We start from the raw sequence: 26,283 nt of genomic DNA on the forward strand, positions 1-26,283 counted from the left end.
CCTGAATCCGTTTGAAGCATCAGAATCCATTGATTAACTGTTTGAACACAATAGTCATTAGCCGTCCCTGAGAGTGCAGTTTGTTTCTACAAGGATCATAGAGGCTGCAGTATCAAGACATGGGGCAGGCAGATGCAGACCCTAAATTACTATAGCCTTAGAATGCCATGCTTGCCAAAACTATTTTCTCTATTTGTATCTTACAGATTCCTAATAAACATTTATCTGTTTGTTTGTTTTTAAAAAGGCCAGAAAGTGAAAGTAGAGGCTCCTACCAGTTAATCTGGAAGTTGCCTTAATATTTTTTTCCCCCAAATTTGGTCCTCATCTCTAACGCTGTGATTTAAGAGTAATGAAATGTTGTTTCCGTGAGCTTACTGTCCATCTGTACTTCATGTTTCCTCATAGTTGGATTTGATCACAGATCTCTTGGGCACACCATCACTGGAAGCAATGAGGACAGCTTGTGAAGGTGCTAAGGCACACATACTCAGGGGTCCTCATAAACAGGTAAGAGGAGAAGAAGGGCTCTGTATTTGGTAACCATCTGTTTGGGCAGAGTTTTCTTCCAACAGAATAATGAAATGAGGATTTTTAAACAAAAGCATTACTTGTAGGTTTTATTAGTTTTTTTATGTCATGGCCATAAGTAAGAAAATGTTGAAATATTTGTCAAACCCAATAGAATATAGTAATTTCCAATGCTATAGGAAAAAGTAAATATTTTTGTAGCACCTTTGCTAATAAATGACCCCTGGCTTTTGTCTCCTGGTTTTTGATGTGCCCGGGAAAAGTTACTGGGGGTGGAGCTTTGACCTCAGTACCATAACCTAGTGCATGTATACTCAAGATATACTTTCCACATACTGAGCCAAAATACCTGGTATCTCTTATTCCAGCCAGGAATGTGAAGCTGTTTCTATTGCACTCTTGCCACTAACACAGAATCAGATGTGAATGTTGTTAGAAAAGAAGTATGAAGAGAGATTGCCAGATTTGCACTGATCAATATTACTTGCAACCAGCCAAGTCACTGCTGAGAAAGACAAGATGGTTATTATCTCCACCCTGTCGATTTAGCAGCATTTTTTAGAAGCACTTTCCTAATCTCCTTTGGACAAAACAGCTTAATGATGTGAAGAGTGAGTAAGGGGAATACTTTTCCTAGGAACAACAAACCGAAACAGAAGAGAGAAGGCTTGAACAGGAAGACTCGGCAACTAATTTTCCTGGGCTTTGCCTTGCTTTCTTTTAAACTGGGCATTTAGATGATCTGATTGATCATTAGAAGATCTGGTTGATCTAATTGATAGACCAAATGACAGACTGAGTTTGACAGTCCTCTCAGTTACCTGCCAGACATTTGGTCAAGGCCTTACCTTTCCCTGTGGTTCCCTCTCTGTGATTCTAGTGACTCCAGAGCTTCCATTTTGACAGGCAAAAAGGGCAATGGGTAAAGTGTGTTATCTTCTAAAACCAGCCTGAACTAGTAAATGTAGATTTACTACTAGAGACGTAGGTGCTGGTATTTTAAATAGCCCCCTGCTGGTTACATCCTTCTATTGCATTTAGTTTAGAAGTATAGAATCATTTGGGCCCTAACTCCCTTAGAAGAGCACAGTAAGTCTTAACCTAGAGGAAGGTGCTATATAAATAGAAAGAACTAACAAGGTCTGTTATGTTCAGTTTACTGGCCAGTATCAGGAATATTAAACTAATTTATCAATACCTGGCGCATATACCTTCAAAGCAATTTTTTTAAATGTTGTTGTATATATGCAAGTAATATGTGAGTGCATGTAAAATCAAAATTTTACAGACAGTTAGCCATCCAGAGCTACCCCCACGCCATCCTAGTCTCTTCTGGATTAATTTTAGAGTATCTTTCCAGACATATTTTTCTATGCATTTATTTACATAATTTGTACAAACAGAAATATGTGCTATTATTTGTTGGGACTTTTTTAAAAATATACATATACAGGAGAACCTTATTGGCTATCTTCTTAAAGTCACAGATTACTGCCTCAAATTAATATACTTGTGTTGGTTTATTAATATACATACTTGCACGTGACATCAGTCAGGACTCTTTCCACTGTGACAGTTAAAACTAACTTAAGCAAAAAAGGGAACTTACTGGCTCATATAACTGAAAAGTCTTGAGCTACCACTGACTTCAGGCTCTGCTGGATTCAGGTAGTCAAGTGATATTTCATGCCAGGAATCTGACTCTTCTGTTCTGTTTTCCTGTGTGGTGGCTTCATTTTCAGACAGGCTTTCCCCATGTGTTTGCAAAAATGGAACCAGTAGTCTAGCCCTGCATTCTATTAGCATATCAATCCTCAGGAAAGAGCTTTCCCAAATAGATCCATAAAAATATTTGGAAGGTCTCTGATTCCATTAGGAATGTATTTGGTTATGAGTAATAGAAAACCTTGCTTACAGTGGTTTAAAGAAATAGAAGTTTTTTTCCTCATATCATGAAGTCCCAGAGGTGGGCAGTCTGGTGATGGCATAGCAGCTCAATTATGTCATAGAGGATTTAATTTTTTTCTTTGTCTCTGCTTTTGCCATCTTTTAGAATATTGACTTCATAGTCTCTTGCCTATTGCCTCATGGTCACAAAATGACTGTAGCTTGTCCAGAAATCATCCATATTCAAAGGGAAAAAATGGAGGAAAAAGGGAGCACTAGCACTATCTGTTCCTTTTATCAGGAAAGCAAAAGTTTTCCCAGAAGCCTGCCTAGCAAACCTTTGCTTATATGTCATTGTCCAGAACTATGTGATATGTGGCCTCCGAGATGGCAAGAGAAGCTAAAAAAAAAAAATGGGTCTTTTCTATCCCAGTTAATAAAGGTAGATAGGGAGAAAAGGATTGGAGGTGTGTGTTAGCTTACCCATTCCATTGTATGTTCCTGACCTGTATTAACTGTGTGCCCATCCTGGAACCAGTCGTGGTGCTCAGGGGAATATACCATATGATTGGCCAGGCCTGGGTCAGGTGCCCATCCTTGGAGTTCAGAGATTGAAATCAAGCCCAGCCAAACCACTTGATTTGAGAGTGAAAAAGGGAGTGGTTCCCTTAAAGTCAGGGAACGGGGGGCAGACAAGAACACTATATGGCATTTTTAATTTACTGTCTCTTTTCCACAACTCAAAATCTTAGCTGCCATGGCCCAGGGATATATTAAGGGCAGATACTTGTTGAGGCACCGCCCTTTTGGTAGGATTGAAAAGTCTCTTATCAGCCCTTAGTCCCTTTGTTCATCTCTTATAAGGTTTAGATCTTCATCATTCCTCAGATTGTTCTCAGCTAATTGTGTCAGAAATAGGTAAAATATTTTCACTGAGGTGGAAATGGTCCTGTCCCCTGACAGGGACCTTATCTTACAGTTAAGAGACTCAGAGTATGGTAGAGAGTTCATTCAATTCAAACTTCTTATGTTTCAACTGGGGGTTTCTTTTATATAATCCCAAGAATGCTTACTAGAGTGCACCGTGCATGGTGCAACTCAACGCTGCTGACTGAGGAGCTCAGCTTCTCTGCTGCCGGGTGAAGACTGTCAGCAAATATCTAACAGGCCCTGTGCAGCCTGGCCGGTGCTGCCGGGGTGACCACACCCTGCAGTCGGCTCACGATGACTGTGGCATATACCATCTAGGGCCTCTTGCCCGGGCATAATGGCTGGTAAATTAGAGGGGAAGAAAATGGAATTAGAAATGCAGCATTTCTAGTATTGCATCTTTCCTGTGGAGCCAATGCTAAATTATTAACAGGTGTCATTCTAGAGAGGTACTGGCATGACTGAACTGACTCTTTTTCTCTGTCCCTCTTTTTAACTTGCATATATAATATAAACACAGGAAAGGAGAAAGCATATCAGATGACTGTTTAGGCTGAAATGAAACTTAGGCTTATTTTTAGTGTATTTGTTGGGGTATACTTCTGTAAAGAAAGATAATATTGGGGGGGTGGATTTTTAAAAGTTCAGGTAGCCTTAAACATCCACTCTTGATTTTCACAAGCTCCCCACCCCATACCCAATTGTCCTTGAGTCGTAAATTTTGCCTTCTAATTTGTCTTATATCCTCTATTCAGTGGCCTCTGGAACTGTTTATGTGTTTTCCTTGCCCACAGAGAGGTGTTATTCATCTTTGTTGTCCAGCACCTAGCTCAGGGTCTGGCACTTGGTGGATGTTAGATGATCAGCAGTGGTGGTGGTAGGTAAGCAGGTCTGTACTTGTGTAGTCTAATGGATGAGAAAGCCAAGGTTCAAGGGACTTATCTGAGTCTAGTGATGGCAGAGTTAGAATTTGAAGCCGCGTCTTCTAGTACTCATTCCAGTGTTCCCTTCCCTATAACCTGCCTGCACCACAAAAATGGGATGAGGGGTAGATTCACTTTGAGAGTGGAAAGAAAAGAATTGCTTATGGAGAGACATTTTGGTCAGTAAAAACTGACTGGAATTTGGCTGCCATCCTGCACAAGCCAGTGAAAAAAAGCACAGCTATTCACAGTCAAACCAAGAATCGGAATCTTTTAAGAATATCAAATTACTTCATTTTACACAATAAAAAAGTTCTTATGGAAAATATATGTAAATTGTAAGTTAAAACCTCTCCCCACGCTCTCCACAATCCCCCCCTCCTTTATCTTGACTAATACAAATAATTTCAGAGCTGTCATAGATTTACATATTTTTAGCAGGAAAACATGTAAATGCATCAAGGAGTAGTAAATTGGTCTACAAATATATATATATGGGTTTTAGGGGATTTTTTTTGGTCGCACCCCACAGCACGCGAGATCTTAATTCCCCAACCAGGGATCGAACCTGTGCCCCCTGTAGTGGAAGTGCGGAATCCTAACCACTGGACTGCCAGGAAATTCCCATCTACAAATATTTAAATGCCAACTATATATGGGTTCTGTGCACATAATGCTTTTTACCTATAGTAATCCTATCAAGTGTCATGCAATTTTAGAACTAAAGTAAACTTCAGTGATCATTTAGTCCAACCTCCTCATTTTATACTTAAGGATACTGAGATTCAGGATCTTGATTTATCTAATTAGTTAGTAAACTAGAACCCCCATCTCATCTCCTGTTACTCTTGATCCTGAAGAAAACATCTGTATGGTGAATAATTACCTCCTGATGATTCTGAGGTGTCTTGTTGTTCTTGTAGAATTTTCCTCTACGGCTTAACTGAGGGAAGGCGGCAGATATGTAAAATACTTGATGTTAGTGGTTATCATAGTAGGATTCTAGGCCCGTGATTGAGATATAAGGAGACCTTTTGGTGTTACTTGCGTGAGAGACAGTGCAGTGATGCCATTCACCTGCTCCATCCCCTGACCCTCCAAGCAGCGAAATAAAAGCCTTATGAGCTCTGTGGCTTCTCAGGTCATTAGAGTCATCTCCCTGCCTCAGTGCAAGAGGGTTAGATATAGGCATGCGGATATACCTGCCACTTTAAAAAGACAGTTATTGAGTGAGTAATCAGTGCTAAAGTGGTGTCATCCTTTCTTAGAAGATTCTGTAAATTCCCGAGTGTCCTAAGGCTCCTTTAGTGTTTTAGCAAGGTAATGTTGCCGTAAGACATAGTTCACGTGCCTACTTTGCGCAGTTTACTTGCATGTAGCTAAGGTTTTAAATCTTCTTTTCTCCCATCCTTGGGCGTGTTTGGTCTTCCCTTCCTGCCAAAGCGTGTATGATATCAGGCTAACAGGAGCTCCGTATTTTCAGGATTAGCTTTCATTTTTCATGGGCTCTTCTGTGCTCTGACCTACAATGGGTAATCATGCAATATAAAATATGCCACTGAAAGTCAGTGACAGTTGTTGCTTTTGAAGACTGCTTAATGAGGGGAATACTCATTTCCTTTGAGTTGAGACTCATGTGCACACACCTTTTGAGCTGGGTACTTACCTTGTCATAAATTGGCTGTATTCCATATCTGCTTACACAAACACTCACTTGCATATTTGAATTCTTTATTTTTTCACAGCCATCTCTTCCTGTACTTTATACCCTGTCTAGCCAGGCTACACATGAAGCTGTTCATCTCCTTTGCAGGATGTTGGTCTTTGATCCAGTAAGTAGTGTTTGTTTTTATATTTTTTTAATGAATTAAAAATATGTGTTCTAAGAAAAACGTCCTGGCTTTGAATAGATGGGCAATGTAAATAATTACCTTTTTTTTTAATGAATAATGACTTTTTAAAAGATAGACTTCAGCCCCCAGTTCCATGTGTATCATGCTCACCCATCACACAGAGGTTTGAGTATTAACACATAAGAGTCTAGGTGAAGAGAGATAAGGAACGGTACCATCCTTATTTATCTCAATATTTGTAAAAGGAGTTTGACACCAATTTGAATTAGGAAAAAAAATTTTTTTAACATTATTTGAAAAAAATCTGCCCATTGTATTGCGTAAGGAAATATTACTCTGGGTTGTTGAAATGGTGGCTTTTCCAAATGCCATTTCTAGACTTGACTCTTCTGGGGCAAAGTTCAGCTCTTCGTTTATTCATTTGTCCAAAGAATATTCATTATTTGCATCTGTGCCAATAACTGTTGTCAAAGAAGACTAAAAAACGGAAGCATTTAGGAAAGAAAATTTTACTTGCCGAGAGTACATGGAAGTCACCAAATACAAAATACAACAGGTATTTAAAGGAGAAAAATACCCACAAAATTACCAGTTAAGTTTACATTGGTTTGTTCATGATGAGAAAACAGCAACTTTCTCACATGATTATTAAATCCACAGAAGTCAGAACTATCTTCAGATGTCAGCATAACAAAGATTAGGGATAAAAATGTTTTGTTAGGAAGTCCAAGTTTGTGGGAAACAGGGTTCTGTTATTTGGGGGACCAGAACCAATCAGAGTGATCAAGTTATTTTTATTACATCTCAGGGTGCAAAGTGGATTTTTTGTTTGGTTGGTGTTTTTGTTTTCCTTTTGTTTGTTTACTTTGGCATGTGAGGTACTTAGTGATACGGGAAGCAAGACAAAGTGGCAGTTCTTGTTCCCACAGTCTCTCCTTGTGGTCAAGTTCCTGCCATTAAAGACAGTTTCAGCCACATAATTTGCTGAATGAGCTAGTGGTTTAGTGTCATTAGTTTGATATTTTATTTCACAAGTTTATCTGCGTAGCTAACAGGAGATGTTGATTAATACATAGAGACCTTTTGTATGGTTAACAAAACTAGAGGCACGTGAACTTCAGGTTTCAGAGGTAATTTCTGTCTGCCCATTGAGGATTTTCTAAAGTCCCTGAGGTTAAAGTTACTTTTCTGTGTCAGAAATATGTTATTTTCTTTATTAGTTCCCCTTAGATTAAAAACGAGGAACTGTGTAATTCACCTGTACCAGGTTTTTCCCGCAGTACTTACAGCTGTTGGGTATCCTCTTTCTCTGAGATCCCATGTTTATTTATGATCCTGACCTGCCAGGAGCTCATGGCTGGAACTCTTAAGGCTGGAATTTCCTGAACTGTACAGCGGATACCACGCATATTTCCTGGGAGGCCTTTTAGACATCAGTTCTACATGTGAAATGTAGTCCTTATTCCTTAACAGTGGGATTGTCACACCTAATTAAATGAAACCTTTGGTGTGGTCATAGTTACAAATTAGATTTATAAGAAGGAGATATGATTTATCTGGAATTTTTTTCTGACATATGCTTACTGAATTTAGTTTATGATTTATATTAAGGATTCTTTTTCTAGTTCTGAGGGTTCATTTAGAAATAGATACCTTTTTTTTTTTTTGTGGTACGCGGGCCTCTCACTGTTGTGGCCTCTCCCGTTGCGGAGCACAGGCTCCGGACGCGCAGGCTCAGCGGCCATGGCTCACGGGCCCAGCCGCTCCGCGGCATGTGGGATCTCCCCGGACCGGGGCACGAACCCGTGTCCCCTGCATCGGCAGGCGGACTCTCAACCACTGCGCCACCAGGGAAGCCCTAGATACCATTTTTAAAGAATGTTTCATTCTGGTTTTAACCTGTTAAATTTGAGGGTTAGTGATACATTAAGAAGAAAGAAATGAGGGTTTTATTACCTCAAGATAGTGATGACATTAAACAAATCTCCAGAGACCGTAATTTATGTAAAGGCAGTAAACAGTTACAAGCAATATTTCTAAAGCACAACAATAATTATTAGGAATTTAGACAATTATTTACTTTTTTCTCGACAAACAAAAAAACACTGTTACCTTGCATACACGTCTTCTATCATCACCCATTCTTTTACGTTCTTTAAAACAATACATATGTACTTTAACCCAAAGGTATTTGCACATCTTTTTTAACTGTTTATTGATGGCTACTCAATACTGTATTAATGAAGAGCCTAGGTATATTAAAATTATGTTGTCCATATATCCAAAGACCATTTATTAACTCAAATTAATGTTAGTAAGGTCTTAATGTTAATTAAGAATTAGGAGATTGAAATTTTAGTTGACTCATTAAGTCTTTATGATTCGTAGTATACAAAAAACTAATTTCTTTTTAGAAACACATTACCTATTATGATTCATCTCATTTAGTTTAACACATAATTTGTAATTCCATAATCTTAGACAGAGTAATATTAGTTTATCTGACCAGCAAAACCAGTAGGAAAAAAAGTCAAATTCAAAATGATTAGGCTTTTTATGAGAAAACAAACCTAAAACTTATATAAATGAGAATATTGTATTAGCATTATTTGTACAGGTGTTTTTAAATTTTTATAACTGTGAACTCAAGACTGATTTGTCCAAAGAGTCATCTTGTATACAATTATCTTGTACAATTATATACCGGATATTAAAACTTCTAAGTTGTTTAAGAGAAATATTTTGCCTACTTTATAATCTAGTAATCAAGTAATAGTATTATTTTAACTCCCAATTAAAGCTTTTTTTAATCTTTGAGTTATAACTTGAGCAAGCAAAAATTTCTAAAGAGCCAAAATATTTTATTCATAAGGAAGAAGAATGTTTTTACATCTTTCCATTGCTTTTTATGTCTTTAATGTGTTGATACTGTTTCTAAAAGCCAGTTGCAATAGGAGTTTGCTCCATTTGATTTTAAGAGATCTCATAATATGATGTATTAACTCCCCTCAGAAGTATACGAAGTACATCCATTTATATTTGTAAAATGGAAAATTTTATCACTTATTCAGAACTAGAAGAGCCAATTTTGATAAAGTAACAAAATCTAGGTTATAAACAAGTGAAGCGTCCATATCTATTACAAATGTTGATTACTTAAACAAGATGTAATTAAGACATAGAGGACATAATTATGCACCATCAATTCCTTCAAAAGAACATCACTATTAAATCTGAGAAATTTTGTGATTGTTTTTTTCCCTCAATTTAACAGGACAGTTTTTCTTTTCAGTGTTCATACCCCTTAAAAAACGAGTCTCCTTTCTTTAGCCTTGTTTCAGAAGTGCCAAAGAGACCTTAATTTGTTTAGAGAAATGAAAGTTGATCATTGCATGCTAGGGATTTGATTTACTTTTTGTTCAAAGGCTTCTCTTAGGTAAGACACTTTAGAGGACCCCATATTGGTGCGCCAGGAACATACAAACACAGAGCGTGCCATCATAGTTAGGAAAACACCAAAATCTCTTCAGCTTTGCATCTGAAATTTCAGGAAATATCAGAGTTCCCAGACGAACAAAAAAGACCAACAGTGAAGCCAGATTCCATCTGCTGGTGGCAGCTGACAGGGGCCCAATTTCTGACATCTGCCACCTGACAGAAGTGACTTAATGGTCATATGATAAAATTAAACCCCAGATTCAATCACTGCTGCCACCAGTTTGGACACAACCAGCCATGCTCAGTCAGAAACAGAATAGACTTGGCCAATAACCAGAGTTAGTGGGCAAAAGCCAAAGAGCTCAGTCCCACACGTGAGACTGGCCAGAGATGCTGAGGACTGAGAGGGGCCCAGACCCAGGCAGGGTGTTAGACCTTGATCCCAGTGGAACCTCTGGGAATAGTTGGACTCATTTAGGAAGAAAAGGAAAAGTTTAGTTGCTAAGTGTGCTAGTGAGTCAGACTTCAGAAGGGCTGCATCACCAAATACAAAACATGACAAGTAGCAGAAGGAACAAAACCAGGATTGTGAAGCTTACGTTCATCTCTTCATGGTGGATAAACAGCAGCTTTCTCTTGTTATTATCATATCCCAAAAGGTCATGACATGCCTTTTAACATTAGCATAGCAAAAATTCAGAGATAAAGTGTTTTTAGGGAATCCAGGTTTATGGGAAATATTTAACATTTTATTATTTGGGGGACCAGAACCAGTTGCGGTGATCCAGTTATTTTTGGTTTGAGTGCAGATGGTTTTCTTTTTTCTAGTTGTGTTATGTGAAGTGCTGGATCCTATCATAAGCAGGGCAAAGTGTCAGTTTGTGTTCTACTCTCTACTGTTGAGTCATCCTTAAATCAAAATCCACCTTCCCTCAGTAGTACTTACATACCCACTGAGCTAAAAGGAGGGACAGCTTTTTTCTTTTTTTCATGGAGAAATGAGTTTAAAAGTTTATGGTTTATGTAACCTGAAACTAGTATATTAAGTGTTCTGATCTGAAGAGCCAGAAAACCCCAGGCTGCTGATCCTCACCCTGGGCTGGATATCAGAACATGGCATACAGGCCATTCATGAGCTGATGCCTACTCCAGCAGCTTTCAGAGAAGCTTTTGCCCAAGTTGATTTGGTATCCAAGAGGATAAAAGTTTCAAGGAGCTTTGTAAAATTGGCCATGATCATATCTCTTCTAAATGCTGAGACATATTTAGAAAATATAACTGTTATTTTAAATGTAAATATATCCCTTCCAAAGCATTACATATTTGAATGTCATGATATTTGTCATTTTTGACCCTGCATATATCTATTTCAAGGTAAGAACTTTCAGGATCTTAGCAGGGTCATTTCTAAGTGCTTTCTGGTGGCGTATGGTGGTTTATCACAGTAGTTTGTTGTCTTACATCATATACTCCCTCTACTGCTAAGTTACCCACCTCCAAATTCAATTACTGTCTTACCCTCACCGTCCGCAGTTATCCCTTTACACAGCATGTTCCATAAGTTAAGTATAAGCCGTGTAAAGCAGTCACTGTGGCTCGTGAAAGATCCTGTGTGGACAGTCATGTTTATCTGCAGTGTTGATGTGCTGGTCTCTAAATTTGATTTCAGTCCAAAAGAATATCCGCTAAGGATGCCTTAGCCCACCCCTACCTAGATGAAGGGCGACTACGATATCACACGTGTATGTGTAAATGTTGCTTTTCCACCTCTACTGGAAGAGTTTATACCAGTGACTTTGAGCCCATCACTAATCCCAAGTTTGATGACACTTTTGAGAAGAACCTCAGTTCTGTCCGACAGGTTAAAGGTGAGTTTGCTTTTTTGGCCCTCCGCCAGGTGGGGTGACTGGTAACATTTTCTGTTATGTGGCTGTGGAAAGCTGAGCTCTGGATGGAGATCAAAGCTCCTTTATATGTTTGTTTTACAAACTTGCATACAGCTGTTTGTCCGGAGCACATATGCCAAGAAAGCTGTGTGTGTTATAAAAACACTGATTTTATATCCAGGGGAAGGTCCGGCAGAGGAATGAACATTTTGTTCTTGTTTTCAAAGCTGACTGACTTACTTCGTGTGACTCAGTGTATTTAATATGTATTCACTCAGTGTGATTTCATGGAATGATACATATTGGACTTTTTGATATAACATGCAAAGTTTTTAAAAGGATAAACATCCACTGAGGGAATCATTCCTTGGATGATGACAAGAAGGGGATTTCTGATAGTCTGCTCATAAAATTTCCTGACACGATCTCCTACTGGGGGGGGCGGGTAAAGACATCCAGAATTCTGAGTGGTTCTAAGTGTCTGCTCCAGGACATTTTAGAAGAGAGTCGTCCCCAAAGTGACCATCCTGAAACTATGTACCTAAATACCAACTGAGGTTTTTTAAGTGATTTTCAAAAAGGCAATAATTACCAGCAATGTAGAAGAGTTCATTTATAATGCCAACCCAGTGGAGTCACTCTTAAATTTATAGACCATTTTACACCTTCCACTCATGGGGTTTCCAACCCCCATAATGGCACTTTGGGGGGTTTTGCCTACGTTTAGCAGCACCTGTCATTTTGGTTTCAGAAAAGTTCCACTGGATTCTGCCTGATAGATGACATGTGTGTTTAACTAAACCACTAGGAAATGCCGTTCAGATGCTGACTAGAGTTAACCTGAGAATCCACTGCTCCCAGGCCTGCAAATTGGCGTGGGTTGTATGATATTTGTTTTCTCCACAGAAATTATTCATCAGTTCATTTTGGAACAGCAGAAAGGAAACAGAGTGCCTCTCTGCATCAACCCTCAGTCTGCTGCTTTTAAGAGCTTTATTAGGTAACTATATGGATGTAATTCTGACTTTCTTGTTAGAATTAAAAGGATGCCATTGTGAGTTTCTCATTCAGCATATTTCTGGTTTTATTTAGATTAGATAACATAGATAAAAGGTCCAACAGAAAGTTTCTGTTGTGAGTTCTGGCTTAGTCAAAAGCATGTTAAAAATGTAAGCATTTGTTCTTACACTAGCTCCAGTTCACTGTGGCTGCCTTGGCAGTTCCCCAGATGCCCATTACTCTGCCTGGTCAAGTGCATGGGGATCTTCCTCTGCCAGCAGCGCAGCAGCCACTGTCCTGGAGTTGCACATGGTCCTCTCAGTTCCCACTGCCATCCCCACCACCTTAATGATAACCGCAAGCAAGAAAATTCTGTTTTATAGGTGGACTGCTGGTGTATCCTGTTTAAAGAGAAACCAATAGTCTTACTGGTTATAGAGCCATAAACCTCCTTCAGAACCTAGAAAGCGTCATTCTCTTGATCTCTCTTTGTCCTTACCTTCTCCATCTCTTTTTCCCTAACTCCTTGTATCAATCAAGGTCCAGTAAGGAGAAAGAAACTACACCCAGTAATATGAACAGGGAAAATTTAATAACAAGCATTAACTAGGAAAAGATGGTTAACTACTAAAAGGCATGCAAGAGGATTCTGAAGAGTCCGAAGTAGCAAATGCGGAAAGCAAGTACTCCCTCTGGACTGAGGGAGCGTGAACAAGGGAGAAGTTGAGAACTTAGAGGAAGCCCCTCTACCCAAGGCTAATAAGATTTGGACCTCTTTGGAGAGGAGCCACAGGAACACAGCATGATGGTGAAGAAACTTTACAAAAGGGGTGAGCAGAGCTGATCCATCAAAGAGCCTGCTAGGTGGAGAGAAACTTGCCAGAAAGTTTGGGTAGACCAAAGCTGGGCCTTCCGAGGCAAAAAAAAAAAAAAAAAAAGAGGCCTTGCAATGCCCTTTCAGCGCCCTCTGTTGACAAAGATTATCATTGGGCCTGTGGCAAAGGAAAAAGGTGAACAGGGTCTGGCTCAGGTATCGCAGAGCAGCACGAAGGGAGGCTTTGATCTGAGAGGCCACACGCTTCCTGCCTTCCTGCCTTTCCTTTTTCCCTCTCCTCCTTGCTTGTTTTTCCCCTCCCTTCACTTTCCTTTTAATTGACCTTGATATAGTGTTGAAGCTGATTGAATTCATTGAACCAAGGTCAAGAATTTTTGTTTATAATTTTTAAAATCAGGTGACTTTCATTCCTTCCATGTATTTTTCTGTAGAAAGAAGGAATTAAGTTGCCTTTTTACTTCCCTGTGGTTTAAAATTACTTTGTTTTAATATTTTTCCCTAAGAGTCAATTAGGTGTTCTAATACCTTTCAGGTGCAAGTTATTCATTATACTGGGCCCCCAGGAAGCAAAGTGACACACATCCCCCTCAAGTCTATAATCTTGGCAACATTAGACAGACATGTGAAATAACTGATAAAACAGATCTGTGGATAACAAGTGCTAAATGATTATCAATTAAAACTTGATAAAAGAATGCCTATGAGGCTCATTCAAAATAGGTCCCCACTTAAAATCATCTTATTTTGAGAAGCTACTTTTAAATGGATAATTCTGTATCCTTTAAGGTTATCTTCCCGACTGATTTATAGGCATTATTATTTATAATAGCTACCATTTATATTATGAAGTAGGCACTGTGAAAAACATACATTATCTCATTTATTCATCACAATATCCTATGAGGTGGATAGCATCCCTTTCCAGGAGAGGAAAGATGAAGGAATTTGCTCGGTGTCATACAACTAGTAAATGATGTGTTGCTTTCAAGCCCACTCATTAGCTACTGTACCATATCACCTCACTATAGATACAGATCCTTACATGAACAATTTGGAACAAATGCACCTTTAGAGAAGTGAAAAGAAACAAATAAAAATCCAGGAATGGACTTTACACTTTTTTTTTTAAAGGAAGGGGGAAAACAGGCAGCAGTGAATTGCCCTGTTGCCTTTTGTGGTGCTACAACCGGTTCACCGTGTCTCTCTTCTCTTCCAGTTCCACTGTTGCTCAGCCGTCTGAGATGCCCCCATCTCCTCTGGTGTGGGAGTGACGGTGGAAGATAATGTACTACTGAAGATGTAATGTAGCTTTCCACTGGAGTCTGGGATTTGCAATTCTGGAGGTTAATCATGCTTGTACTGTAATTTTACTAATGAAGTTTTAAATTAACAACCACTACTTGTATGATATGAATAATATTTAGAAATGTTACTAGACTTTTAATCTTGTAAAGTGGTTGTGCTTTTAGAAGAAAAATATTTTACCCAGAGTTGCACATGTTTTATGAATTTAGTGCAGCTGTTATGGCTCACCTCAGAACAAAAGAGAATTGAACCAAATTTGGGAGTTTGGGGTTTTGTGTTTTTTGTTTTGTTTTGTTTTTCTTTTTTAAAATGAAGTGAGATTGTTCACACACACACACACACACACACACACACAAAGGACAGTCATACATTTTGATATTTGAGCCATTCCTGAAAATTTGGGGTTCTCTAAAACGAAAGAATCTGGAAACCTTGCCTGCGACCAATCATGGAGCCACGTGAGCTGATCGTGGCTGCACCTCGGGAGGGGGGAGGGGGGAGGGGCATGCCACCTAATGATCAAGCCCTATAATTAGCTTCTCATTAGAGCCGTGACGGTGATGTGTGCTGTCTAAAATCCAATGTTGTTGGTAGAGAGAATGAATTTGTGACTAGGAGAGACTAAACTTTTGTTTTCCTTACCCAGTATAAATATATATATATATATTTAATCTATTTTTATTAGAAGTTTTTCTGCTCTTTCTTACATAAAAGAACCCCCAAGCATGCATCTTTCATGTGTGTAAATAATTCATTTCTGGGCTAATTTCAAAAGAATCCCAACATTGCTGTATAGAGAGAGAACTAGCTTGCACATTTTAGGTCTGTGAAATTTTGTGAGACTTTTCCTGCACTGGACAGTAAAAAAAATAAATAAAAGACAAAAACAAATTTAAAAAAATTTAAGCCACAAAAAAAAAAAGGCACATAGGGAATTATGTCAAATGTGTTTGTGTCCTTAGGCAAAGCTGTGGGAGTCTTGAAATGTCACAGTAGTAAATAACTTATTACTTTTTGACAAATTCCTTTTTCTGTTGGAACACTGAATTCTTCTGTGCATATGTATATATGAACACCAACTGAAGGCCTCTACCTCCTGGAGTTACACAACTTGGCTTGTTTACCTCCACATGCTGATGATGACTATTTTTTTTTTTTTTTAAGTTCAATGTGGAGACTTGAAACTTGAATGTCCCTTCCAACTTTTATATTAAAAATAAAAAGACAAGAAAATTGAAGATCGTTTTTCACCTGTACAAGGAATACTAATGGATCGTCTTAAAATGGGTCTAGGAAAAACCTTGGTGTGTGTTATGGACAATTAACTGTTAAAGTTATTGTAAGTTATCTGTATTTAGCAGAGTATTTTCATCTTGAGTGATCTGAGCTGAATTTGAAGACTATTAATAAGTTATGTTTGGAAGTTTTAACTTCAATGAAGTAATTATTTGCTGTGAAAGAAACAAACATTGAATTACTAAACAAAGATGGTGCAATATCTTTGTTTTTTTTTTATGAGGCTCCTGAGAATCAACCCAACTGAAGCATTTCAATTCACTTGAATGAGAAACGTGTTTAGTATCAAAAGAGCCCAAGAAGACACTGGTGTGAAAGGTACAATCTCAGAGGTTGGTCAATTACCGTGGCACACTTACTGGTCACTTTGTACAATGTAGATTTGAAGTACAGTGGTGAAAACATTAAATGTGACATTTGAAAAAGAGGTGTCATCTGTTTTATTTCAACTCCTTTCCTTTCTCTTTAGTACAGCTTGTATCCTGAATTTGCAAAGTTTTGAGACATTACCTATTTATATTTCCATTTCAATCTTTGAGGTAATTAATTGTGGGTTTTTTTTAATCTTCTTAGACTTTAGATTGCCAAAAACATATTGGAAACTTAGTTAACTGATGTCAAAGATATTGTGATTTAAATATATGCAATTTGAAAGTCTTTCCAGACTTTAGAGTCTAATCCAGTGGTTTTCAAACATTCTTTAAGCAAAGAGTCCTATTTTCATGTGAAATCGATATAATGGAGTCCATTATATTAAACAAAAGTGAGCTGCTCTGGATGCGGCAGACTGCTAAGGGGGCTTGACCTCTCCCTCCTCTTCCTTTCTGCCTCCTGCCCCTGGCATCGCAAAGGTACCTCCAGCTGAAGAAGCCCCAGCTGGGTGGTGTGACTAAGACCTGATACCAAACTGTCTAACTTCAGAATACTTTCCCTGAGACTAGATAAAGCAGCATTACTCCTGGGGTTTTCGGTGGTGTGTGTACGTCTCCCTATCTTTTCCTGATTTAGCAAAATGAATGAATTTTTTTTTTTCCTGACATGGGAGGAGTTGACTGTTATAACTCATATAAATCAATACAAATACAAGTATTAGTTTATTTTATGCAACAAACTTTTGAAAACCTACCAAGTGCAATAATCACTTATATGGAAGCCTTGTTAATATCAATAATGCTTAAGTAAGAAAACGTTTTCATCACGAGAGCATTAAGAAATAACTGCACGTGTAACACTTTGAAACTAAACTTCTTCACAGGTAAGTATTAGAGAAAACTTGCTGACCTGTTCCCACGAGGACCTGCTCACCTAAGCAGGGGATTATTTCTTAATTTAAAATTATTGATAATCGCAAAAATGTGGAGTTTTCTACAGCCAGTAATCAGTACGAACAGGTAAGTCAGGGCTGTAAGCAGCTGCAGTTTGTTTGCCATTTAAGTGTAAGAATCCAGAAGATGGAGATAATCTCTTGAGGTGGCTCATAAGCTTTGGAGTTTTTATTTCATTTTTCCTCTATGTTTAAGTCATTTAAAATATTACTCATATTAAAATTAAAATACATTAAAGAAGAGACTGCATCACTTGCATGGATTTTTAAATTAAGACAGCTTTGGGGGGTGCTGTTTTCTACTGTGTTCTAGTAATGTCTAGGCAGCATGGTAGTAAATGGACACGTTTAGAGTCTTCCCTGCAGTGACTCTCCACCCCTCCTTCCTTAAATGGTCTTTCTCTGGCTTCTGAAACACACCTCTGTTTTTCTCTTTTAGGGGCTACAACTCTCCCTTACAGGCTCCTTCTTCTGCTTAAACCTCCCATGTTTGTGTTCTCTGGGCTAGGGATCAATCCTGGGTTTTCATCCAACTCTAAAGCCAAGGGTTCTTGACTTGCCTACTTGGTAGAATCACCTGGAGAACTTCCAGAAATTTCAAGGCCACACCCCAGAATCTCTGGACGCAAGGTCAGGCATCAGTTTTGTGCTGTGGTTTTGTTTGTTAAGTCCTCCAGCTGATTCCAGTGTGCACCCAAGATCCACTGCTGGACTCTCTCCTTGTGACCTCATCTACCCTCATGGCCTCGTTGACTGTAAGAGAATGACCCCAAATCTCTTACCTATATACCCAGATTTTTCTACTAGGTGTCTGTTAGAAATTTCTACTTGGGTATCTTACAGGCACCTCAGCCATGTCAAAAATGAAATTAATAATGGTTTTCCCCCGACAATTTTATTATTATTAAATCATTCTCACTTCCCCACTAGCTCTTTTTTTCCCCCTTCCTAGACTAGCAAAATAGTTGAGGTTTAACTATTTCATGAGGAATTGTGGAAGGGAAAGGACTGGGGACAAGGGGAGTAGAGTTGTACACTGAGTCGGGCTCCTCGTATTAGGTTAGGACCAGTGCCAGGGTGGTGCTCCTGGCAGCACAGCACCAGGCTTTTCTCTTTTGGCAGGTGAGATGGAAGAGAATGACGTCAGTTATAGTGCTCTATCTGCTGCGTACGCCTCACCCCTCAACTCTGGGCTTCATCGTCCACCCACTTACATAAGCCCGAAATCAGGGTCCTCCTCGCTCCCATCTCGGCTCCAGAATTCATGCACATTTTGCATTCCATTCTTTAATGTACTTTTATCTCAATGTTTTAAATGACACAGCATGAAGGAAAAAACAAAGTAGAAATTTCCCAGTGAATAAGTTAAATGCTATTCAATCTTGTTTTCCATTTTGGAAATCAGGGCTGAATGGAAGAGACTGATACTACTCACTGATTTAACATCCATTTTTTCATCTCTCAGGTTTAAAATATTTTAAGAATCAAACACAAGTGATAACATTTTCCCCTGTTCTTGTGACTTGACCAATGAGTGAACAATGCCCAGATACTTTGAAAGAAGTAAATTACAACGTTTTCAGGTTGCTGTTGGTAGAATTTTTAACAAGCGGACCTTCTTGCTAAGAGGTCAGTGTTTATGCAAGGTAGCCGACTTCAGAGGTCTCTGAAACAGCAGTCAGTCTCCTGTCTCAGGGAAATACTCAAAAGATCTCTTAGTAAAGAAAGATGGGTTTATTTTTACTTATGTTTTGATAATAATACTAATTTTCACAGCTCATCATCCTTACAGCCAACTATTTTTATCCATTTCTTAATTACAGCAGTTATACCATGTTTTTTTTTAATGGACAGCTTTAGAGTTTTTGAGAACGCCTATCCTTGAGAAGAAAAATCTTGTAAACACAATACTGTGAGTTCCTTTTATAAACTATATTGTGGGGCTTCCCTGGTGGCGCAGTGGTTAAGAATCTGCCTGCCAATGCAGGAGACATGGGTTCGAGCCCTCGTCTGGGAAGATCCCACATGCCATGGAGCAACTAAGCCCGTGCACCACAACTACTGAGCCTGCGCTCTAGAGCCCGCGAGCCACAACTACTGAGCCCATGTGCCACAACTAGTGAAGCCCGGGCGCCTAGAGCCCGTGCTCCGCAACAAGAGAAGCCCCCGCAATGAGAAGACTGCACACCGCACGAAGAGTAGCCCCTGCTCGCCACAACTGGAGAAAGCCCGTGTGCAACAAAGACCCAACACAGCCAAAATAAAAATAGACAACAAAAAAAACCTAAATTGTGTATGTATTAGTAATACATTCACATGGTACAACCTACAAAAGGATAGTGAAAAGGAAGTCGTTCTCCCTAGAGGTGCAAACCGCTGTTTCCAGTTTCTGGGGGTCATTCCAGAGATGCTCTGCACAATCGAGCTCATATAATTTTATAGGAATGACAGCGCACTAGGAACACTCCTGTGTCTTGCCCTCTTCTCTCCACGTGACCAATGTGGACGGTTGTTCCACGTGAACACAGAGCTAAAGCTTTTCATTTCAGCCACTTCCTTATTACGAAGGCAAACGGTGAACGACTTGAATCTATTACCTCTTATCTATGTTTTTATACTTCGGCGTGAAATTTTTTTCCACGAAGAAAAATAATTAAGGTGGAGCCAACTAACCAATCTTCCCCCAGGTAAGCCATTGCTCATATCTGTAGTAATACATATTTTCTAAATCATCTTTCACTTCACTACAATTTTTTTTAAAGACAAGTTATTCAAACCACATTGTTAAAAAACTAACCACTTTTTCCATCCCACTAGACACACTGAAAAAAATCAAGAGGCATTTAGCTATACAAGCTTCCTAACTTTCCCCAGATTCAGATGTGGCCCTGTCTAGTCATTTGTGTACCCTTTTTCATTCTATACTATTTACCAAAACTCATCATTCAATTATTTTACCAACAAGGGCCTTAAAAGTTAACGTCTTCATATACATCATCATACAGATTGCAAGTAAAGACCAATAGAGTGACCAAATCATTAATGTCCATGCTTTTTCATCTATCAAGAAACAGGTTAAGCTGAGTTTTGCAACCAGTTGTGTACGTATATCCTTTTGAGTACAGCAAAAATATTTGAACTCTTACTTCCAGCAATAGGGATGATTAGATATTCTAAAAAACAAAGTCTATATGGAAAACAGTATGAAGGTTCCTTAAAAAACTAAAAATAGTTACCATATGATCCAGCAATCCCACTCCTGGGCATATATCCAGAAAAGACGAAAGATCTAATTCAAAAAAATACATGCACCCCAATGTTCACAGCGGCACTATTTACAATAGTCAAGACATGGAAGCCACCTAAGTGTCCATCAACAGATGAATGGATAAAGAAGAAGTGATATATGTATACAACAGAATATTACTCAGCCATAAAAAAGAATGAAATTCCATTTGCAGCAACATGGATGGACCTACAGAGTATCATACAGTGAAGTAAGTCAGAGAAAGACAAATTCATGGTATCACTTATATGTGGAATCTAAAAAAAGTACAAATGAACTTATTTACAAAACAACAGGTTCACAAAACAAACTCACGGTAAGGGAAATGGTGGGGGAGGGATAAATTGGGAGTATGGGATTAACAGGTGCACACTACCATATATAAAATAGATAAACAAGGGTTTACTGTGTAGCACAGGGAAATATATTCAATATCTTCTAATAATGGAATGAAAAATTTAAATATATATATACACATATATATATGTACACATATATATATGTGTGTGTGTGTGCGTGTTTGTTACTGCCTCAGCTCGTGGTGGGAAAAAAAGTCCTCCACAAGAATTTTAAAACCACAAGTGTGCCCTAACATGTCATTAAACTTCAGACTTATGCTACCATCAAGGCTTAAGAAACTCAAACCAAGGTATTAACTTAAAGTGGCCCTCAGTTGGTAGTGCCCTGGGGTGTCTGGCAAAAGCAAACAGATGCTCTTCTGAGGGGAATGCATCCTTAACTGGGGCCCCAGAGGATTCTGGTAGATAAAGCCCACCCAAATATGAACTCACAGTCCAAATTACAAAGCACAGGGAAATAAGCCACTATACTAAGAGACAATTACAAACCAAGTACTTCAGATATTGGAAGTATTGGATACAGAATACGAAATGATTATGCTTAAGAATATTTAGAAAAATGAAGGTATCCAAAAGCCAAGCAAGGACTAAGTGTTTGAAATATGACCAGGCATATTTGAAAAGTAATCAACTCACACAAATAAAATTTTTAAAAGTCACTGAAAGTAAAAATAAGCAGAACATTGAACACAGCCAAAGAAAAACTAAAACTTGTAAAAACTTACCCAATATACACTGCCTCATATACAGCAGAAATAACACAGATGCACAGAAAATAATAAAATATTGAGACTTGGGGGATAGAGTAAAAAAAAATTGAATCCATATAAAATTGGAGTTCCAAAGATAAAAGGATACGAGAGGGGCAATATTAAATAATAGCTGAGCTTTTCTTAGATTTGATCATAGTTAGGAATCGTTGAATTCAGGAAGCACAACAAATCATAAGCAGGATAGACAACTTAGTGAAGCTGCAGAGTGACAAAGAGGAGGTCCTAAATGTAACAGAAAAAATTGCCTAAAAAGAATAACAGTGACACTTGCCTTCTCAACAGCAAAACCTGAAGCTAGAAGATAACCGAATAATATAGCCAAAGTTCTGATAGAAAATTCACCTAGAATTATAAACTAACATTTAGTGTAAAAACATAAAGATCTTTTGAGAAAACCAATTGTTTACTATCAACAGATCCTCACCAAAGGCAATTCTAAAGGCTATACTTCAAGAAGACAGGATAATTACAAGCAGATTTCCAATACAAGAATGAACAAAGAAATTGGTGAACGTTTGGGGGAAACTAAGCAAACAAAGACTGCATAAAGCAAAAATAATGTCTAGTTGGGAGGGGGATAAAATTAATTACACAAGCATTCTTTAAACTAGGATACACATACCCCTGAGGATAAGTGAAGACTCTCCAGGAGGTGCGTAGGCACATGTGTTTGTTTTTTTTAACATCTTAATTGGAGTATAATTGCTTTACAATGTTGTGTTAGTTTCTACTGTATAACAAAGTGAATCAGCTATATGCATACGTATATCCCCTTTTCCCCTCCCTCTTGCGTCTCCCTCCCACCCTCCTTATCCTACCCCTCTAGGTGGTCCAAAAGCACCGATCTGATCTCCCTGTGCTATGCAGCTGCTTCCCACTAGCTATCTATTTTACGTTTGGTAGTGTATATATGTCAATGTTACTCTCTCACTTCGTCCCAGCTTACCCTTCCCGCTCCCCGTTTCCTCAAGTCCATTCTCTACATCTGCGTCTTTATTCCTGTCCTGCCCCTAGGTTCATCAGAACGTGTTTTGTTTTTTTTTTTAGATTCCATATATATGTGCTGGCATCCAGTATTTTTCTTTTTCTGACTTACGTCACTCTGTATGACAGACTCTAGGTCCATCCACCTCACTACAGATAACTCAATTTCGTTTCTTTTTATGGCTGAGTAATATTCCATTGTATATATGTGCCACATCTTCTTTATCCATTCATCTGTCAATGGACGCTTAGGTGGCTTCCATGTCCTGACTTGGAAAAGAAAAAAAGGAATCCAAATCGGAAAAGAAGTAAAGCTGTCACTGTTTGCAGATGACATGATACTATACATAGAGAATCCTAAAGGTGCTACCAGAAAACTACTAGAGCTAATCAATGAATTTGGTAAAGTAGCAGGATACAAAATTAATGCACAAAAATCTCTTGCATTCCTATACACTAATGATGAAAAATCTTAAAGAGAAATTAAGGAAACACTCCCATTTACCACTGCAACAAAAAGAATCAAATACCTAGGAATAAACCTACCTAGGAAGACAAGAGACCTGTATGCAGAAAACTATAAGAAACTGATGAAAGAAATTAAAGATGATACCAACAGATGGAGAGATATACCATGTTCTTGGATTGGAAGAATCAATATTGTGAAAATGAGTATACGACCCAAAGCAATCTACAGATTCAATGCAATCTCTATCAAATTACCAATGGCATTTTTTACAGAACTAGAACAAAAATCTTAAAATTTGTATGGAAACACAAAAGACCCCGAATAGCCAAAGCAGTCTTGAGGGGAAAAAAAGGAGCTGGAGGATTCAGACTCCCTGACTTCAGACTATACTACAAAGTTACAGTAATCAAGACAATATGGTACTGGCACAAAAACAGAAATATAGATCAATGGAACAGGATAGAAATCCCAGAGATAAACCCACACACCTATGGTCAACTAATCTATGACAAAGGAGACAAGGATATACAATGGAGAAAAGACAGTCTCTTCAATAAGTGGTGCTGGGAAAACTGGACAGCTACATGTAAAAGAATGAAATTAGAACACTCCCTAACACCATACACAAAAATAAACTCAAAATGGATTAGAGACCTAAATGTAAGACTGGACACTATAAAACTCTTAGAGCAAAACATAGGAAGAACACTCTGACATAAATCACAGCGAGATATTTTTTGATCCACCTCCTAGAGTAATGGAAACAAAAATAAACAAGTGGGACCTAATGAAACTTCAGAGCTTTTGCACAGCAAAGGAAACCATAAACAAGATGAAAAGACAACCCTCAAAATGGGAGAAAATATTTGCAAACGAATCAACGGACAAAGGATTAATCTCCAAAATATATAAACAGCTCATGCAGCTCAATATTAAAAAAACAACCCAATCCAAAAATGGGCAGAAGACTTAAACAGACATTTCTCCAAAGAGGACATACAGATGGCAAGGAAGCACATGAAAAGCTGTTCAACATCACTAATTATTAGAGAAATGCAAATCAAAACTACAATGAGGTATCACCTCACACCAGTTAGAATGGGCATCATCAGAAAATCTATAAACAACAAATGCTGGAGAGGGTGTGGAGAAAAGGGAACCCTCTTGCACTGTTGGTGGGAATGTAAACTGATACAGCCACTATGGAGAAGAGTATGGAGGTTCCTTAAAAAACTAAAAATAGAACTACCATATGACCCAGCAATCCCACTACTGGGCATATACCCAGAGAAAACCATTATTCAAAAAGACACCTGCACCCCAGTGTTCATTGCAGCATTATTTACAATAGCCAGGTCATGGAAGCAACCTAAATGTCCATCGACAGACGAATGGATAAAGAAGCTGTGGTATATATATACAATGGAATATTACTCAGCCAGAAAAAGGAAATTGGGTCATTTGTAGAGACGTGGATGGATCTAGAGACTGTCATACAGAGTGAAGTCAGAAAGAGAAAAACAAATATCGCATATTAACGCATGTACGTGGAACCTAGAAAAATGGTACAGATGAACCAGTTTGCAGGGCAGAAATTGAAACACAGATGTAGAGAACAAACGAATGGACACCAAGGGAGGACAGTGGGTGGGGTGGGGGGGGAATGGGATGAATTGGGAGATTGGGATTGACATGTACACACTGATGTGTATAAAATGGATGACTAATAAGAACCTGCTGTATAAAAAATAAAATTCAAAGAAAAAAGAAAAAAAAAGCCTTGGCTATGGGGGCGGAGTTTAGGTGGGGGTGGAACTTAGGCAGGGGCGGGGTTTAGGGTGGGGCAGGACCTAGGTGGGTGGGGCAGTGACATTTGAGCATGGGGCGGGGCCTCTGCTTAGGACCTGTGCAGAAGGGGAGAGGCAGCACGTGGAAAGGAGGGCCTCTGGAGTGTGGGGCTCTGGAGTTTGGACGTAGGGCCCTGAGTGAAGGTTTGTGGATGGAGTTTAGGCCCAGCATGTTGGAGGGAGTCTCCAAGTGTAGAGGTGGGGCCCTGGGTGGGGGTGTAGGGGGCAGGAGGGAGGCTCCAAGGGCAGAGGATTAGGCCCGGGAGCCCAACAGGCTCCCCAGTGCCTAAGTGGACAAGGAAAGCGCTGGCCATGTTCCCTTCCGTTCCTTCTACCCCTCCCCAACCGTCTCCCCCAGGGTCTCCCCCGTCGCCGCTGGACCCCTAACCATGGGTGGGTCCCGCTTGGTGTAGGAACTCCTCCCCTCCTCCAGCCATCCCTCAGGGGTGCCAGTCCCGGAGTTCCAGCCCTTATTTTTGCTCCCCCTTCCCTCCCTCCCTCTCCCTCAGGACCCGCAAGGCTGGAGGGGACCGTGGTGAGCAAAGGATCAGGCCCGGGATCTCAGCAGGTTCCTGGGGGCCCAAGTGGGCAGGGGAAACCTGGCCACACTACCTTTTGATCCTCTGCCCTCCCAGTGGTTCCCCGATTTCCCCCTTGGGCATGGGCACCAGTCCCGTCCTGCCTACACTTCTCCTCCCCCTTCACTCCCACCATGCCCCACGTCCTACCCAGTCACTGGTACCCCACCAGTGCCTGGTGGGTGCCCTAGTTGCGCAGAGACGCGAAGTCCGTGTCCTCCTAGTACGCCATCTTGACTCCGCTCCCAGCACATATGTTTTTTAAGAGAGTCAACTTCAACTTGTTTTCCGCCATCACCATTCTCCTTCAGGGTGTCCTTTTCCACCTACCCCTTCATGATCACCATTCTCCCACGTTACAAAAGATAGACATACTTCTCATACATCTTAAATATTACTGCGGCACGATGTCCCTGTGTGTAAAAACTTCCCGGGTTGCCAAGTAAACAGTTTTGTGTGTTTTGGTTTTCTTTTAATAAGGACCTCACCTCTTTCATCTCATTACTGTCAAATAATACATCAATCTTGAAAGAGAACACCTTGAAAGTAAAGCAAAGAGAGCATTAGGAAGAAATACTGAAACTGGTAGTGCTTTATTTCATTCAGGCAACAAATTCACGGCACAGTTCTGTCTTGAAATTCAGAAGTGAGAGGTTTTTTTATGGAAACGTATAAAATGAAGCCAGACTTCTAACAGAAGGTAAATCTGTTTTGACCACTTGGTTTGCCAATGAGGACTTTACGATCAGTTTATATGATAGTCATTTTTCCACAATTAGA

At 39.3% G+C, this 26,283-nt stretch overlaps 1 protein-coding gene across 1 annotated transcript in view; it reads left to right on the plus strand.

Annotated features, from left to right (window-relative positions):
• NLK (nemo like kinase) overlaps positions 1 to 16,310 on the plus strand; it is a 146,596-nt gene extending 130,286 nt beyond the window's left edge. Inside the window, exons 7-11 of the mRNA XM_065896963.1 lie at positions 409 to 510; positions 6,017 to 6,103; positions 11,232 to 11,430; positions 12,355 to 12,448; positions 14,499 to 16,310. Of these exons, the coding sequence (XP_065753035.1) occupies positions 409 to 510; positions 6,017 to 6,103; positions 11,232 to 11,430; positions 12,355 to 12,448; positions 14,499 to 14,553 (537 nt within the window). The 3' untranslated portion in view covers positions 14,554 to 16,310. The remainder of the gene's footprint in view (positions 1 to 408; positions 511 to 6,016; positions 6,104 to 11,231; positions 11,431 to 12,354; positions 12,449 to 14,498) is intronic.
• Positions 16,311 to 26,283: the final 9,973 nt, after the last annotated feature.

The sequence above is a fragment of the Phocoena phocoena genome, chromosome 19, assembly GCF_963924675.1.
Source record: "Phocoena phocoena chromosome 19, mPhoPho1.1, whole genome shotgun sequence".
NCBI classification, from domain to species: Eukaryota; Metazoa; Chordata; class Mammalia; order Artiodactyla; family Phocoenidae; genus Phocoena; species Phocoena phocoena.